The 15,762-nt window shown below is 46.4% G+C and overlaps 1 protein-coding gene across 2 annotated transcripts in view; it reads right to left on the reverse strand.

Annotated features, from left to right (window-relative positions):
* The window catches only part of KCNQ3 (potassium voltage-gated channel subfamily Q member 3), a 391,330-nt gene that overhangs the window by 116,361 nt on the left and 259,207 nt on the right, over positions 1-15,762 (reverse strand). For both annotated transcript variants that reach the window (XM_077493360.1, XM_077493361.1), the window contains exon 9: positions 802-828. In XM_077493360.1, coding sequence (XP_077349486.1) covers positions 802-828 — 27 coding nt within the window. The remainder of the gene's footprint in view (positions 1-801; positions 829-15,762) is intronic.

A 15,762-nucleotide genomic window follows, 5' to 3' on the forward strand; every position in this document is an offset into this window, starting at 1 on the left:
AAGCACAAGAAGGAGAAGAGTGAAGGAGAAATAAAGGAAGGGAAAGTAGAGAGGCAAGGACGGAAAAAAGAAGGAGGATGATGAAGTGAAAGGATGGAGGGGGGATAGAGTAATGCCACATACACACCACTGGACTTTCAGGCAGAAAAGGTTCTGACGGTCTTCCCTACGGACTTTCGGCTGAGTTACGGCAGACTTTCCAAACGAATGGACTTGGCCACACACGAACGGACTAAAGTCCGTTTGTTTTGAACGTGATGACGTACGACAGGACTAGAAAAGGACTGATTCCGATGATTCCGTCTGACCTATTCTGTCGGAAAGTCCGGTCGTGTGTACACGGCATTATACATTCATTCTAAAAATCCCTCAGCATGGTCTAATTACAAATAATTACCTATTTTTACATTTGATATCGATATTCTTCTAGATCGATAGATAGATAGATAGATAGATAGATAGATAGATAGATAGATAGATAGATAATGTAAAGGATGTAAAAGAACTGATGAAAATCCCTTTATTAATGAGCATGGAGGCAGAATGCCACCTAGTGGCCAGTAGCGGGGGTACACCGGACTAATAGACACATACAGTATTTATAGACATAAGAACAGTTCCAGTGGAAATCTTGTATTCCAAAACTCTGAGCTGTAAATATTGCCAAACATCACATGTACATTTGGTTCCTTGCTGTGGCTATGTCAATTATTTATAACCAGAATAGCACAAAGCCAAGAATAAAGAACATTTTCAGCTTTGGGAAACATAAATCATTTAAAATGAAGTTCACTGACATACCTAGCAGCTCCATCCATCGGCTCCTTCCTTCAGACGAAAGCAAGAAAAGGGAAAAAAACACACACGTTAAATCCAGCTCATCCACGGGTTTGCCGCCATATGCTTCTATGTGCAATATGAAGATCTGCCGCACTCCCAACACCCCTGTGGGATTGCACAATACTGAACATAAAAAGTAAAAGTCTGTTTTATGTTGGGGAGATTCGGACAATCTATGAGCTGCTTTGCTACCGGCTGTCTGTTTTGGGTAGAGAAATAAAAGATGTTTTGAAGCTAAACTGCAATAGACAGCTGAAATACATCTACAGGAATGCAAAAAGGACTACGATTTCTGTTTGGCCACCATTCTAATACACTCTGTCTAATGGCAGTTCCTTACTGTATTTGATATTGCCATTTTATATTGGTTTTCCATTTTTACTTGAATACTCAATAAAAACGGTTCTGTTTGGCTAATTTCATGATTCACACATTCCAGCCATCATCATGGTTCTGTTTCAAATGCCATGGGGTGACATACCTCCTTAGACCCAGTCTGCCTGGAAAGTATGGTCACCTGCTGACTTGGCACCCGGGCCCTCTTAATAGCATTATGGGCTGGCCCCTGGGCAAAGTAATGCACTGGGGCCCCTACCAGCCTGCCCCAATTTACACACCTACTCTCAAGAATTAAAGTATAAATGGTTGATAGAATTAAACATACATGTATTAGTACTTTCAATAAAATTGAATTTAAACAATAAGAAAACATGCCATCAATCAAAGACTAATCAAGTGCACATTATGGGGGGCAGGGGCAAAGGTAAACTGTATAAGGGGAGTCAGGAGGGCACAATACTGGGATAAGGAGGGCACAGTACAGAGGGAGTCAGAAGGGTACAGTATGGAATGAGTCAGGAGGGCACAATACTGGGATCAGGAGGGTACAGTATGGAGCGAGTCAGAAGGGCACAATACTGAGATCAGGAGGGCACAGTACAGGGGGAGTCAGGAGAGCACAATACTGGGATAAGGAGGGCACAGTACAGGGGGAGTCAGGAGGGCACAATACTGGGATCAGGAGGGCAAAATACAGGGGGAGTCAGGCAAGCGCAATACTGGGATCAGAAGGGCACAATACAGGGAGAGTCAGGCAGGCACAATACTGGATCTGGAGGGCACAGTACAGGGGGAGTCAGGAGGGCACAATACTGGGATCAGGAGGGCACAGTACAGCTTCTGGGACACTGCCCAAGACATTACCACACCGGGACAGCTTAGTAAAAAAATACTTGGCTATCCTGGCAAATCTGGGGACAGCTGACAAGTATGATGTAATGCAAGATTGTCACGGGGCCCCCATGCACCTGGGGCCCCTGGGCAATGCCCGAGGGTGCCCATGCATTATGACAGCTCTGTTTGGCACCATCCACAGACAGCTTAATTCTTCAACCAAACACAGAAGTTTAATCCAATTCAATTTTACTTCAGCTTGTAGGCAGGTGACTATTTTGTGTCCTCATTCTGCTGTGTTTTAAAGCGGTTCTTCACCCTAAAGGGGAAGTTCCACTAATCTGATCCCTCCCCCCCTCCGGTGCCACAATCGGCACCTTTCAGGGGGGAGGGGGGTGCAGTTACCTGGATAATCCAGGTATCTGCACCCACTTCCGGGCAGACCGCTGCAGACCCCCGCAGCGCCCCCCCCCCACACACACACACAGTTCCCAGGACACAGCGGGGGATCTGAAGAGATGCGCAGCGCGACTCGCGCATGCGCAGTAGGGAACCGGGCAGTGAAGCCGTCATGCTTCACTTTCCGATTCCCTGACAGAGGAATGGCGGTGGTGGCAGCAGCGAGACGAGCGATCGCTTGTCATCTGCCGCGACATCGCTGGACCCTGGGACAGGTAAGTGTGATTTTATTAAAAGTCAGCAGCTGCAATATTAGTAGCTGCTGACTTTTAATATTTTTTTTTTAGGTGCAGAACCACTTTAACATGTTTCTGCATTTCCAGTGTGACATCTCTTGAAGGCAGTATAAAACCCAAAAGCAAACATTTTTTATATTGCAGCTTACCAATTCCTATGCAAAGGCTGCATTAATTTTCTTGAATTTTCATCTGGTGATCTGGCCAGCAAGTCTAATGTTTTTCAAAAACTCAATCTCTCCGGCAGAATTTATCAGTTTACATGGATGAGACAAACCTATTTAACATTTATTAATACAAAACCTTTGTCTTAAAAGAAAAAACTGCTGCTGTAACTGATTATAAAGCACGAGCTGGAGTTTGGCCTCAATTTGTTAGTTTAATTAAATCTTCTAGTACATCTAATGCCGCGTACACACGATCGAACTATCCGGCGGTCTTAATCCAGCGGACGAACCGACGGACTTTGCAGCTGAGGTCCGCCAGACTTTACGAACGAGCGGACATGCCCACAAACGACCAGACTTTTCCGGCGAGCTAGACCCGGACCATGGCGGGAGTCCTCCGGACTTTTGAAATGAACGGACTTGCCCACACGCGGAGAAAAGTTCGTTCATTTTGAACGTGGCTCCAGGTAGCCGGGACTAGCGAAGGAAGTGAATGTCGCCACCTCCATCGGCGAGATTGACACCTCGCTAGCTCCATCGCCTGGTATGGATTTAAAGGGGAAGCCCTGTGCCAAAAAGACGGCGTGGGGGTCCCCCCAAAGTCCATAGCAGACTCTTACCCGAGCACGCAGCCCTGCCGGTCAAGAAAGGGGGTGGAGATGAGCGAGCGCCCCCCCCCCCCCATCCTGAGCCGCACCAGGCCGCGTGCCCTCAACATGGGGGGGTGCTTTGGGGAAGGGGAGGCCCTGCAGCCCCCCTACCCCAAAGCACCTTGTCCCCATATTGATGAGGATAAGGGCCTCTTCCCAACAACCTTGCCCGTTGGTTGTTGGGGTCTGCGGGTGGGGGCTTAGCAGAATCCGGGAGCCTCCTTTAATAAGGGGGCCCCCAGATACCGGCCCCCACCCTATGTGAATGAGTATGGGGTACGATGTACCCCTACCCATTCACCTGGTGAAAAAAAGTGTAAATAAAAAAACAACACAAGTTTTTAAAATAATTTATTAGACAGCTCCGGTGGTCTTCTCTTCTTCCGTCTTGGGGGGTCTTCTCGTCGGACTCCTCCGCTATCTTATGCTAGCTTTTTTTAGGCATAAGGGGGTGGGATTACCATGTGACATCACCCGGTGACCTCGCCCCTTGTCCCTATATAAGTCGCCGCACAGCGCGTCCCTGCCATTGCAGGCAGAGAGAACGTTGTGTCAGCATCGCAAGGAAGAAAAAGAAGAAGAGAAGAAGGCGGTGGTGGTGACAGAAGGCCCGGCCCAATGCTAGTAAAAGAGCTATAAGAAGATAGCCGGGACCCAGCAAGAAGAACCGAAGAGTGGGACAAGACCCCCGAAGAGTGGGACAAGACCCCGAAGTCGGAAGAAGGCCCCCGGATGGCGGCGGCGATGACGAAGAAGAAAGCCGGGCTCCTCCGCTAGTAAAAGAGCTAGCAGAAGATAGCGGAGGAGTCCGGCGAGAAGACCCCCCAAGAAAAGAAGACCACCGGAGCTGCCTAATAAATTATTTTAAAAACTTGTGTTGTTTTTTTATTTATACGTTTTTTTATACCCCATACTCATTCACATAGGGTGGGGGCCAGTATCTGGGGGCCCCTTATTAAAGGGGGCTCCCGGATTCCGATAAGCCCCCCGCCCGCAGACTGCGACAACCAACGGCCAGGGTTGTCGGGAAGAGGCCCTTGTCCTCATCAACATGGGGACAAGGTGCTTCCCCAAAACACCCCTCCATCGGGGGGGGGTGCTCGCTCGTCCCCACCTCCTTTCCTGAGCGGCTGTGCTGCATGCTCGGATAAGGGTCTGGTATGGACTTTGGGGGCCCCCATGCCGTTTTTTCGGCGTAGGGCTTCCACTTTAAATCCATACCAGGTGACGAGGCTAGCGAGGTGTCAATCTCGCCGATAGAGGCGGCGACATTGACTTCCTTCGCTAGTCCCGGCTACTTGGAGCCACGTTCAACATGAACGGACTTTTCTCCATGTGGGCAAGTCCGTTGATTTCAAAAGTCCGGCGGACTAGCACACAGATGGGCGGATTGTCCGCCGGACAATTTTGAGTCAAAACTTCTTTCTAAGACCGCCGGACTTTTGGAAAGAAAAAGTCCACCGGAGCCCACACACGGGCGGAAAATCCGATCGTGTGTATGCGGCATAACACTCCCCTCCCCCCAGGACTGACAATGTTGCTGTCTGCTGTGCCACCTGTGCTTGTTCCTCCAGGGGGGTGCACTTTAATACAGGTGGTGTGTTACCGGACAGATCACCAGGTGAAAAAAAAGCCAAAAAAAAAGAAAACTAATGCAGCCACTACATATGCTGATTGGTAAGCTGCAATATATTACATTTTTGGTTTTGGATTTATTACGTTTTAAGTATCTGGCTGAATCCTGCAGGGTCAGGTTGTGTGTGATTACTTTCTCTGCAGTGTCACATTCTGTTTGTAGTTTGAGTGTAAATATATCTGGCTGTAGGCTGAGCTGTTTCTCCAGGCTTTCTAGTGGATTCTAGAATGTAGTGGGCTGCAAGGGACAGACACACAGCCTGAATATGGATGTAGTCTCAGTCAATCCCTGAGGGAGAAAGCTCAGTAGGTGGCTGAGGGTCTGCATACAGTGCCTTGCAAAAGTATTCACCCCTCTTGGCTTTTTACCTATTTTGTTACATTACAGCCTTTAGTTCAATGTTTTTTTAATCTGAATTATATGTGATGGATCAGAACACACTAGTCTAAATTGGTGAAGTAAAATTAGAAAAATATATACATAAAACTAATTTTCAGAAATAAAAAACTGATAATTGGCATGTGCATATGTATTCACCCCTTTTGTTATGAAGCCCATAAAAAGCTCTGGTGCAACCAATTACCTTCAGAATCACATAATTAGTGAAATGATGTCCACCTGTGTGCAATCTAAGTGTCACATGATCTGTCATTACATATACACACCTTTTTGAAAGGCCCCAGAGGCTGCAACACCTAAGCAAGAGGCACCACTAACCAAACACTGCCATGAAGACCAAGGAACTCTCCAAACAAGTAAGGGACAATGTTGTTGAGAAGTACAAGTCAGGGTTAGGTCATAAAAAAAAATATCCAAATCTTTGATGATCCCTAGGAGCGCCATCAAATCTATCATAACCAAATGGAAAGAACATGGCACAACAGCAAAACTGCCAAGAGACGGCCACACACCAAAACTCACAGACCGGGCAAGGAGGGCATTAATCAGAGAGGCAGCACAGAGACCTAAGGTAACCCTGGAGGAGCTGCAGAGTTCCACAGCAGAGACTGGAGTATCTGTACATAGGACGACAATAAGCCGTATGCTCCATAGAGTTGGGCTTTATAGCAGAGTGGCCAGAAGAAAGACATTAATTTAAGCAAAAAACAAAATGGCACCTTTTGAGTTTGCGAAAAGGCACGTGGGAGACTCCCAAAATGTATGGAGGAAGGTGCTCTGGTCTGATGAGGCTAAAATTTGTGAAACATGGTGGTGAGTGGCAGTATCATGCTGTGGGGGTGTTTTTCAGCAGTCGGGACTGGGCTACTTGCTGAGAATCTCTGCAGCTAAAAGGGGATTTCACTGAGGATCTCGTCTGGAGCCCACGAAATATTCATATCAGATATCTATCGGAGCATGCAGCCTGGCTGACCAAGAAAGGGAAGCGGGTTGTGAGTGTGTGCCCCCCCACCTCCTGGACCATACCAGGCCACATGCCCTAAACATGGGGAGGGTACCTTGCCAGCATGGACTGGCAAAGCACCTTGCCCCAATGTTGATGAGGACAAGGGCCTCTTCTCCACATCTTTGGCTCAATCAATGTGGGGGTCTGCGGGGGGGGGGGGGGGAGTTACCATCATCTAAAATATATCTGGGCCCACCTATTTCTGGATGCGCTCTAGCATCCAAAGGCCCCTGTGCATCTGCACAACGGGAAGTACTCATTTAGTGGGGTAGTAACACAGCTACCTAATTAATGATTTGCGGCAGCCAGAGGTTCGCTTTGATGGGGAAGGGGGCGGGCCCAAACATTATTTTTAGTTCTTCCATTTGGCAAACAACTAAGGTTTGCATGACTCCTGAGCAGACACAAAGGTGAACCCCATCCATAATGCTAAGTAGAAACTGGAAATACATACATTTGCTTTAAGTCAGCCCATAGACAATACTACCCCTCTGTCCTCTGGCATCTTTTCTAGCTTAAAAAAAAATAGGAGATTTTGGACTTTACTGGTACCAAGAGAGGGGCGGCCACATTAAGTTAGGATAAAAGAACAATATATATTAAAAAAATTTAAAAAAGATTAATAAGACCATGTATTCATGTTAACATAGGACAATATCTGCCATGTATTAAAAAAACCAACATGTCTTTGCTAAATATTCCAAGAGGTTGACGTGTTTCGCATATTTACTTCCTCGGGACCTCAATATCTTGGCAGCAAAGAGATTTGGCCTATCCAAGAGAAAAAAATTACAATATTCAATACACTGATATATGTCAGAGGTCTAAGCAACATGCTGGGGGTTATTTACGAAGGAAAATCCACTTTGCACTACAAGTGCAAACTACAAATGCAAGATGCACTTGAAATTGCACTAAAGGTGCACTTGGAAGTGCAGTCGCTGTAAATCTGAGGGGTAGATCTGAAATGAGGGGAAGCTCTGCTGATTTTATCATCCAATCATGTGCAAGCTAAAATGCTGTTTTTCATTTTGCTTTTATGTCCCCCTTGGATCTACAGTGACTGTACTTCCAAGTGCACTTTGCACCTGAAGTTTGCACTTGTAGTGCAAAGTGGATTTGCTTTTCGTAAATAACTCCCGCTGTTTCTCATATATCCACTTATGCATCATCCCAAGAGAGTTGCACAAAGATGGTGGAACATCATATGTGGACAAATTATATTATGTAGGACTGAGAAATAACATATATGTATACACAAGTTATCTGTGGACAGATAAGTGTGAATATTGGGGCATAGTTATAATGTGTACACAGTTAGTTTGTTATCCATTAGCTACTTATCTGTCCTTATCTTTTTGAACATAGGGCTATACTTGTGTATACCATATATGCTATTTTGCAGCCCTACATAATATAATTTGTCCACAAATGATGTTCCACCATCTTTTTGCAACACTCTTGTGATGATGCATAAGTGGATATACGAGACACAGCATGTTGCCTAGATCTCTGACGTATATCAATGTATTGATTACTTAAAATTTTTTTTTTCTTGGATAGGCCAAATCTCTTTGCTGCCAAGATATTGGGGTCCTGAGGAAGCGACTATGCGAAACGTGTCTACCTCTTGGAATGTTTAGCAAAGACATGTTGGTTTTTCAATATATGGTGGATATTGACCTATGTTAACATGAATGCATGGATTTATTAATGTTTTTTTTACATTTTTGTAATAAATATTGCTCTTTTATCCAAACTAAATGTGGCTGTCCTTCTCTTGGTACCAGTAAAGTCCAATATCTCCTAGTTTTTTGGTATACATTCCATATGGATGAGGTACCCCTTATACAGCCCTATTCTCTTCTTGTATCTTTTCTAGCTTGATCTTTTCACATTGTTCAGCCTATAGACAAAGATGAGAGAGGAATTCTGCAGGCACCTCCAGCGTTAGAATGGCGGGGGGGAAGTGGTAGCAGTTTTCTAGCAATCACTGAGCCTTGCTCAGTGGAGTCCCATAAAAGTAAACAACCCCCAACCAAGAGTGGAGATTTCAAATCCCCAGAACGCTGGACCGGCTGCGTGGGCACTGACAGCTCAGTATCCCAGGAGACGAGTACAGTGGGGACCGGGGGGGGGGGGGGGGCAGGCTGTACGATGTTAGCTCACCTTTACATTTTATTTTTTTTGAAATGCAGCGAAATCATATCCAACATGCAACAATTCTCATTCGTCCAAACCACCAATCATAGATTATTAGGTCCACAATACTTAAAAGACCCCTGCCATTTTTATTGCTCAAAAATAAAACGCACCTTATGCAATGCACAAGAGCAAGCAGGCACTTGTAGAATGTCTGCACGGCACTGTCCTATGGGAAAATAGTAGCGCCTCATGTATCAAAGTATTGTCTGGATCTGTCCACAGGGCTGCAGCAGCAACTGTCATAAGAATGACTTAGCTACTACGGCGTGGAAAAAAATTCTTATAATACAATTATTGTCATGTGACCAGACATACACTCACCGGCCACTTTATTAGGTACATCTTGCTAGTACCGGGTTGGACCCCCTTTTGCCTTCAGAACTGCCTTCGTTCTTCGTAGCATACAGTGCCTTGAAAAAGTATTCATACCCCTTGACATTTTCCACATTTTAAGTGTAAAGGGGAAACACCGCGCTACCTTATAGTTATAAGTGAGAAAACTAAAAATGATTCAAATACTAAATAAGTACTATCCATGAGTGAACACAGACCAGCTGCTGGCACACAAACAAACCAAGTTTACAATATAATATATCAAAAAGTGCAGCGCTAAGATACACCTATATATGTCATTAGGTGTGTACAAACAATAAAGAATACAAGTGAAATCAATCTAATTACATAAATAAAGAATAAGTGAAGTCAATCTAAATGCATGAACAACAATGACCAGAATTCTAGCACTGATGGATAAATGAATGTCCACTAGTAACAATCGAATTCATAAAAATTCAAATTTTCACACAGTCCGAAGTACTGCAGATTTTGCGACCAACTACAGGATAATCGCTAGAAGAGGTGGATACTCTTACTGGATAGGTTGGACACAACTTGCATATAGTAATGTGTCATAAAGGCTCAGAGAGGGTCCAATGGCCCGAAAGGCAGGATTCCCAGCCAGATGGTAAATCTCCTCAGGGTTGACCGTCACGATCCTCAGTTCTCCATAATCACCAATTCTGGAAATTGGATCGACTGTCGGGGGTTTTGACTTCTGTAGAGCTTGATCCAGGAAGGCTCGATACAGGTTCACCATAGCTAGTAAAAGAGCTAGCAGAAGATAGCGGTGGCCCGGCAAGAAGAACCAAAGAGGGGGACAAGACTCCCGACGTTGGAAGAAGACCCCCGGACGGGGGCGGTGACGAAGAAGAAAGTCGGGCTCCTCCGCTAGTAAAAGAGCTAGCAGAAGATAGTGGAGGAGTATGGCGAGAAGACCCCCCAAGACGGAAGGCCACCGGAGCTGTGCAATAAATTATTTTAAAAACATGTGTTGTGTTTTTTTCTTTACACTTTTTTTCACCAGGTGAATGGGTAGGGGTACATGGTACCCCAATACTCATTCACATAGTGTGGAGGGCCGGTATCTGGGGGCCCCCTTATTAAAGCGGGCTCCCGGATTCTGATAAGCCCCCCGCCCGCAGATTCCAAACACCAACGGCCAGGGTTGTCGTGAAGAGGCCCTTGTCCTCATCAACATGGGGTCAAGGTGCTTTGGGGTGGGGGGGCCACAGGGCCCCCCCCTTCCCCAAAGCACCCCCCCATGTTGAGGGCATTCAGCCTGGTACGGCTCAGGAGGGGGGCTGCTCGCTCGTCCCCACCCCCTTTCCTGACCGGCCGGGCTGCGTGCTTGGATAAAGGTCTGATATGGACCTTGGGGGGACCCCCACGCCGTTTTTTCGGCGTAGGGCTTCCCCTTTAAGTCCATACCAGGTGACGGGGCCATCAAGGTGTCAATCTCGCCGCTGAAGGCGGCGACATTGACTTCCTTCACAAGTCCCGTCTACCTGGAGCCGCGTTCAAAATGAACGGACTTTCCACCGTGTGTGGACAAGTCCATTAATTTCAAAAGTCCAGTGGACTAGCGCACAGACGGCCGGATTGTCCGCTGGACTGCCGAGTCCGGTGGACAATTTTGAGTCAAAACTTCTTTCTAAGTCTGCCGAACTTTTGGAAAGAAAAAGTCCGCTGGAGCCCACACGCGGGCGGATTGTGGACCAAGTCTGCCGGATAGTCTGATCGTGTGTACGCGGCATAATAGTTGTCCTGTGGACAGATTCTCCCACCTGAGCTGTGGATCTCTGCAGCTCCTCCAGAGTTACCATGGGCCTCTTAACTGCTTCTCTGATAAATGCTCTCCTTGCCCGACCTCTCAGTTTAGGTGGAAGGCCATGTCTTGGTAGGTTTGCAGTTGTGCCATACTCTTTCAATTTTCAGATGATGAATTGAACAGAGCTCCGTGAGATGTTCAAAGCTTGGGATATTTTTTTATAACCTAACCCTACTTTAAACTTCTCCACAACTTTATCCCTGACCTGTCTGGTGTGTTCCTTGGCCTTCATGATGCTTGTTCACTGAAGTTCTCTAACAAACCCCTGGGGGGTTCACAGAACAGCTGTATTTATATACAGAGATTAAATGACACACAGGTGGGCTCTATCTACTAATTAGGTGACTTCTGAAGGCAATTGGTTCCACTAGATTTTAGTTAGGGGTATCAGAGTAAAGGGGGCTGAATACAAATGCCCCCCACACTTTTCAGACATTTATTTATAAAAAAAAATTGAAAGTCACTTATCATTTTCCTTCCACTTCACAATTATGTGACACTTTGTGTTGGTCCATCACATAAAATCGCAATAAAATACATTTACGTTTTTTGGTTGTAACATGACAAAATGTGGAAAATTTCAAGGGGTATGAATACTTTTTTCAGGGCACTGTAGATTCAACAAGTTGTTGAAAACATTCCTCAGAGATTTTGGTACATAGTGACATGATAGCTTCACACAGTTGCTGCAGATTTGTCGGCTGCACATCCATGCTTAGAATCTCCTGTTCCACCACATCCCAAAGGTGCTCTATCGGATTGAGATCTGGTGAGTGTGGAGACCACTGGAGTGCAGGGACCTCATTGTCCAGTGGTGAGTTGATTGGAGCTTTGTGACATGGGGCATTATCCTGCTGGAAGGAGCCATCAGAAGATGGGGACACTGTAGTCATAAAGGGATGGACATGGTCAGAAACAATACTCAGGCAGGCCGTGGTGTTTAAACGATGCTCAATTGGTACTAAGGGGCCCAAAGTGTGCCAAAAGAATATCTGTCTCACCATTACACCATCACCAGCCTGAATCGGTGATACAAGGCAGGATGGATCCATGCTTTCCTGTTGTTTACACCAAATTCTGACCCGACCATCTGAATGTCGCAGCTGAAATCAAGACTCATCAGACCAGGCAATTTTTTTGCAATCTTCTATTGTCAAATTTTGGTGATCATGTGCGAATTGTAGCCTCAGTTTTCTGTTCTTAACTGACAGGAGTGGCACCCGGTGTGGTCTTTTGCTGCTGTAGCCCATCTGCTTCAAGGTTCAATGCGTTGTGCATACCTTGGTTGTAAACAATTCATTTTTTGAGTCACTGTTGCCTTTTTATCATTTTGTACCAGTCCGCCAATTCTCATCTGACCTCTGACAGGGCATTTTCCTCCACACAAACACTGCTCACTGGATATTTTCTGTTTTTCAAACCATTCTCTGTAAACCCGAGAGATGGTTGTGTGTGAAAATCCCAGTAGATCAGCATTTTTTTTTTAATCATCAGACCAGCCCGTCTGGCATCAACAACCATGCCACCTTCAAAGTCACGTTTGAACTTCAGCAAGTTGTCTTCACCACATCTAGATGCCTAAATGCATTGAGTAACTGCCATGTGATTGGCTGATTAGCAATTTGTGTTACCAATTAGTGATGGCCGAACGGTTCGCCCGGCGGTCGTTTCGTGGCGAATTTCGGCTGTTCGCGGTCCGCCCGTTCGTCGGACTATTGGCGCCGTTCGCCCGGCGGACTTCCGTGTTTACTGTGTAAAAGAACTTTGACCTATGATGACACATCCATCATGGGGTACAGGACAGCCAATTGAGACATTACAGCACATGGACACTTGGACATTCCCCCTAACTTATAAATACACCCGATCCGGCGGCCATTTTACATTCTTTCTTCTGTCACTATAGGGAGAGGTTGCTGTGTGGAGCAGGGAGAGATTACAGTGACCCAAATCGCTAGCTATTTGGTACACCAAAGTTCTTTTCAGGACTGGTATAGGTGTTAGGTGTATATAGGTTTGCTGTGCTACTGATTGTTGCAGCAGCCTGAGTGTCTTTTGTCAGTTTAGAGAAAGGGACAGGACGGTGTCTGCTGTAGGGACAGTCAGTTTAGTCATTAGCTGTTACTATCAGGTCCACAAAAGTGCTATTCTAGTTATTGTTCCAGTAGCGTCTGTTTTGTCAGTTTATATAGGGACAGGCAGGAAGCAGTGTGTGAGGCAGTGAGGGTCAGTTTAATCAGTAGCTGTTACTATATTAGGTCCACAAAGGTTCCTTTCAGGACTGGTATCAGTGGTATGGTAATAGGCTTGTACACGTATAATATTCTTTCTTCCAAATATAGAAAGAATATTATACTTGACTGCTGCCCTTCTGCTGCAGTCTGCTAATTATTCACAACCTACTTGTTCCACAAAGGTCCTTATAAGGACTGGTAATAACCTGGTGTAGGGTGCTATAGTACATAGGGTTGAGTGAGGTACAGTCTGCTATTCTATAAGAACTGGTATAGGTCCACAATACATAGGGTTGAGATGCACTACTGCTGACCGCTGCCCTATACTGCAGCAGTCCTTCATCGGTATAGGGACTGAAGTACAGTCTGCTAATCAGTCACACACAACCTAATTGTTCCACAAAGGTCCTTATAAGGACTGGTAATAAGCTGGTGTAGGGTGCTATAGTACATAGGGTTGAGTGAGGTACAGTCTGCTATTCTATAAGGACTGGTATAGGTCCACAATACATAGGGTTGAGGTGCACTACTGCTGACCGCTGCCCTATACTGCAGCAGTCCTTCATCGGTATAGGGACTGACGTACAGTCTGCTAATCAGTCACACAACCTACTTGTTCCACAAAGGTCCTTATAAGGACTGGTAAGGTATAGGGTACTACAGTACATAGGGTTGAGTGAGGTACAGTCTGCTATTCTATAAGGACTGGTATAGGTCCACAATACATAGGGTTGAGGTGCACTACTGCTGACCGCTGCCCTATACTGCAGCAGTCCTTCATCGGTATAGGGACTGACGTACAGTCTGCTAATCACTCACACACAACCTAATTGTTCCACAAAGGTCCTTATAAGGACTGGTAATAAGCTGGTGTAGGGTGCTATAGTACATAGGGTTGAGTGAGGTACAGTCTGCTATTCTATAAGGACTGGTATAGGTCCACAATACATAGGGTTGAGGTGCACTACTGCTGACCGCTGCCCTATACTGCAGCAGTCCTTCATCAGTATAGGGACTGACGTACAGTCTGCTAATCAGTCACACAACCTACTTGTTCCACAAAGGTCCTTATAAGGACTGGTAAGGTATAGGGTACTACAGTACATAGGGTTGAGTGAGGTACAGTCTGCTATTCTATAAGGACTGGTATAGGTCCACAATACATAGGGTTGAGGTGCACTACTGCTGACCGCTGCCCTATACTGCAGCAGTCCTTCATCGGTATAGGGACTGAGGGTTTTGTCACAGGGTCATTTAAAAAATGACAGGCAGAGGAAGAGGCAGGCCCTTCCGCAGGGGTGGTAGGGGTAGAGCAGGAGCAACAGGCTTGAGCCAAAGTGGGAAGTTGCAGAAGGTGCGTTCAATTACTTTAAAGGACGCACCAGACTTGGTTGAGTGGCTCACTCAGCCTTACTCTTCTGCACCCTCCTCATCCTCTCGATCTGCACCCTCTTCTTCACTCTCTGCTATGTGCACCCCCAAAGACACTACCACCAACAACACCACCACCACCACCACCACATAACTTCCGCTTGAGTCACAGGAATTATTTTCCGATCCATATCAAGAGGACATTTCTGATGCGCAGCCACTCTTGGTATTGGATCAGGAAGAGGAGGTAGCAACAACCGCTACTCAGCAGTCTGACGACAGTACCCAGATCAGCCCAAGGAGGAGGTTGGTCCCCGGTGTTGCTGCCTACTCCGAGACCTCTACTTATAGCGATGGGGAAGGTGACATTGATGATGACGTGTCTAGTTATGTCACGTGGGTGCCCACAAGAGAGGAAGAGGAGGGGAGTTCAGAGGGAGATATGGACCAGCAGATAGGGAGGAGAAGCAGGAATAACTTACATTGCACAGGAGGGACAAAGCAGACTGCAAATGTATCAGGAGCGAGTCATCGACCATGTACAGTCACATCTGGCGCTCCCAGGACACCGGCACATGGCTCCGCAGTGTGGGCTTTTCTTAACGTGTCCGCTGCTGACAATAGCGTTGCCATCTGCAATCTTTGCAGTCAACGCATTAGTCGCGGTAAGCCCAACACTCACCTAGGGACGACCGCCTTAAGAAGGCACATGAGCAGCCATCACCGAGCCCAGTGGGAGCAACGGAACACACAAAACCACACTGCAGGCTCTCACCATCCAGCCTCGTCTTCAACTTCTCCTTCTCCTCTCTCCTCACAATTGTCCTCCACTGCACCTTCCATCACGCCAAGCTCACGTTTTTCTGCAAAAAGGCAGGCTTCCGTGGGCCTAATGTTCGAGCGTAAAAAAATGATGACGCCGGATAACCCTCTTGCTCAGCGGTTGACGGCTGGCTTGTCGGAACTCATAGCCCGCCAACTACTGCCATATAAACTGGTGGACTCGGTGGCCTTTCGCAAATTTGTGGCCATTGGAACACCACAATGGAAGGTCCCAGGAAGGAAGTATTTCTCAGAGAAGGGCATCCCAGAGCTATATGGCCATGTTCAGCGGCAAGTGAATGTATCTCTGGCACACAGTGTCGGTGCCAAGATACATCTGACCACAGACACGTGGTCTAGCAAACACGGGCAGGGAAGGTATATCACTTTTACTGTC

Source organism: Lithobates pipiens, unplaced genomic scaffold, assembly GCF_037356315.1.
Source record: "Lithobates pipiens isolate NorthernLeopardFrog02 unplaced genomic scaffold, aLitPip1_a1.2 Scaffold_19, whole genome shotgun sequence".
Classification (NCBI taxonomy): domain Eukaryota; kingdom Metazoa; phylum Chordata; class Amphibia; order Anura; family Ranidae; genus Lithobates; species Lithobates pipiens.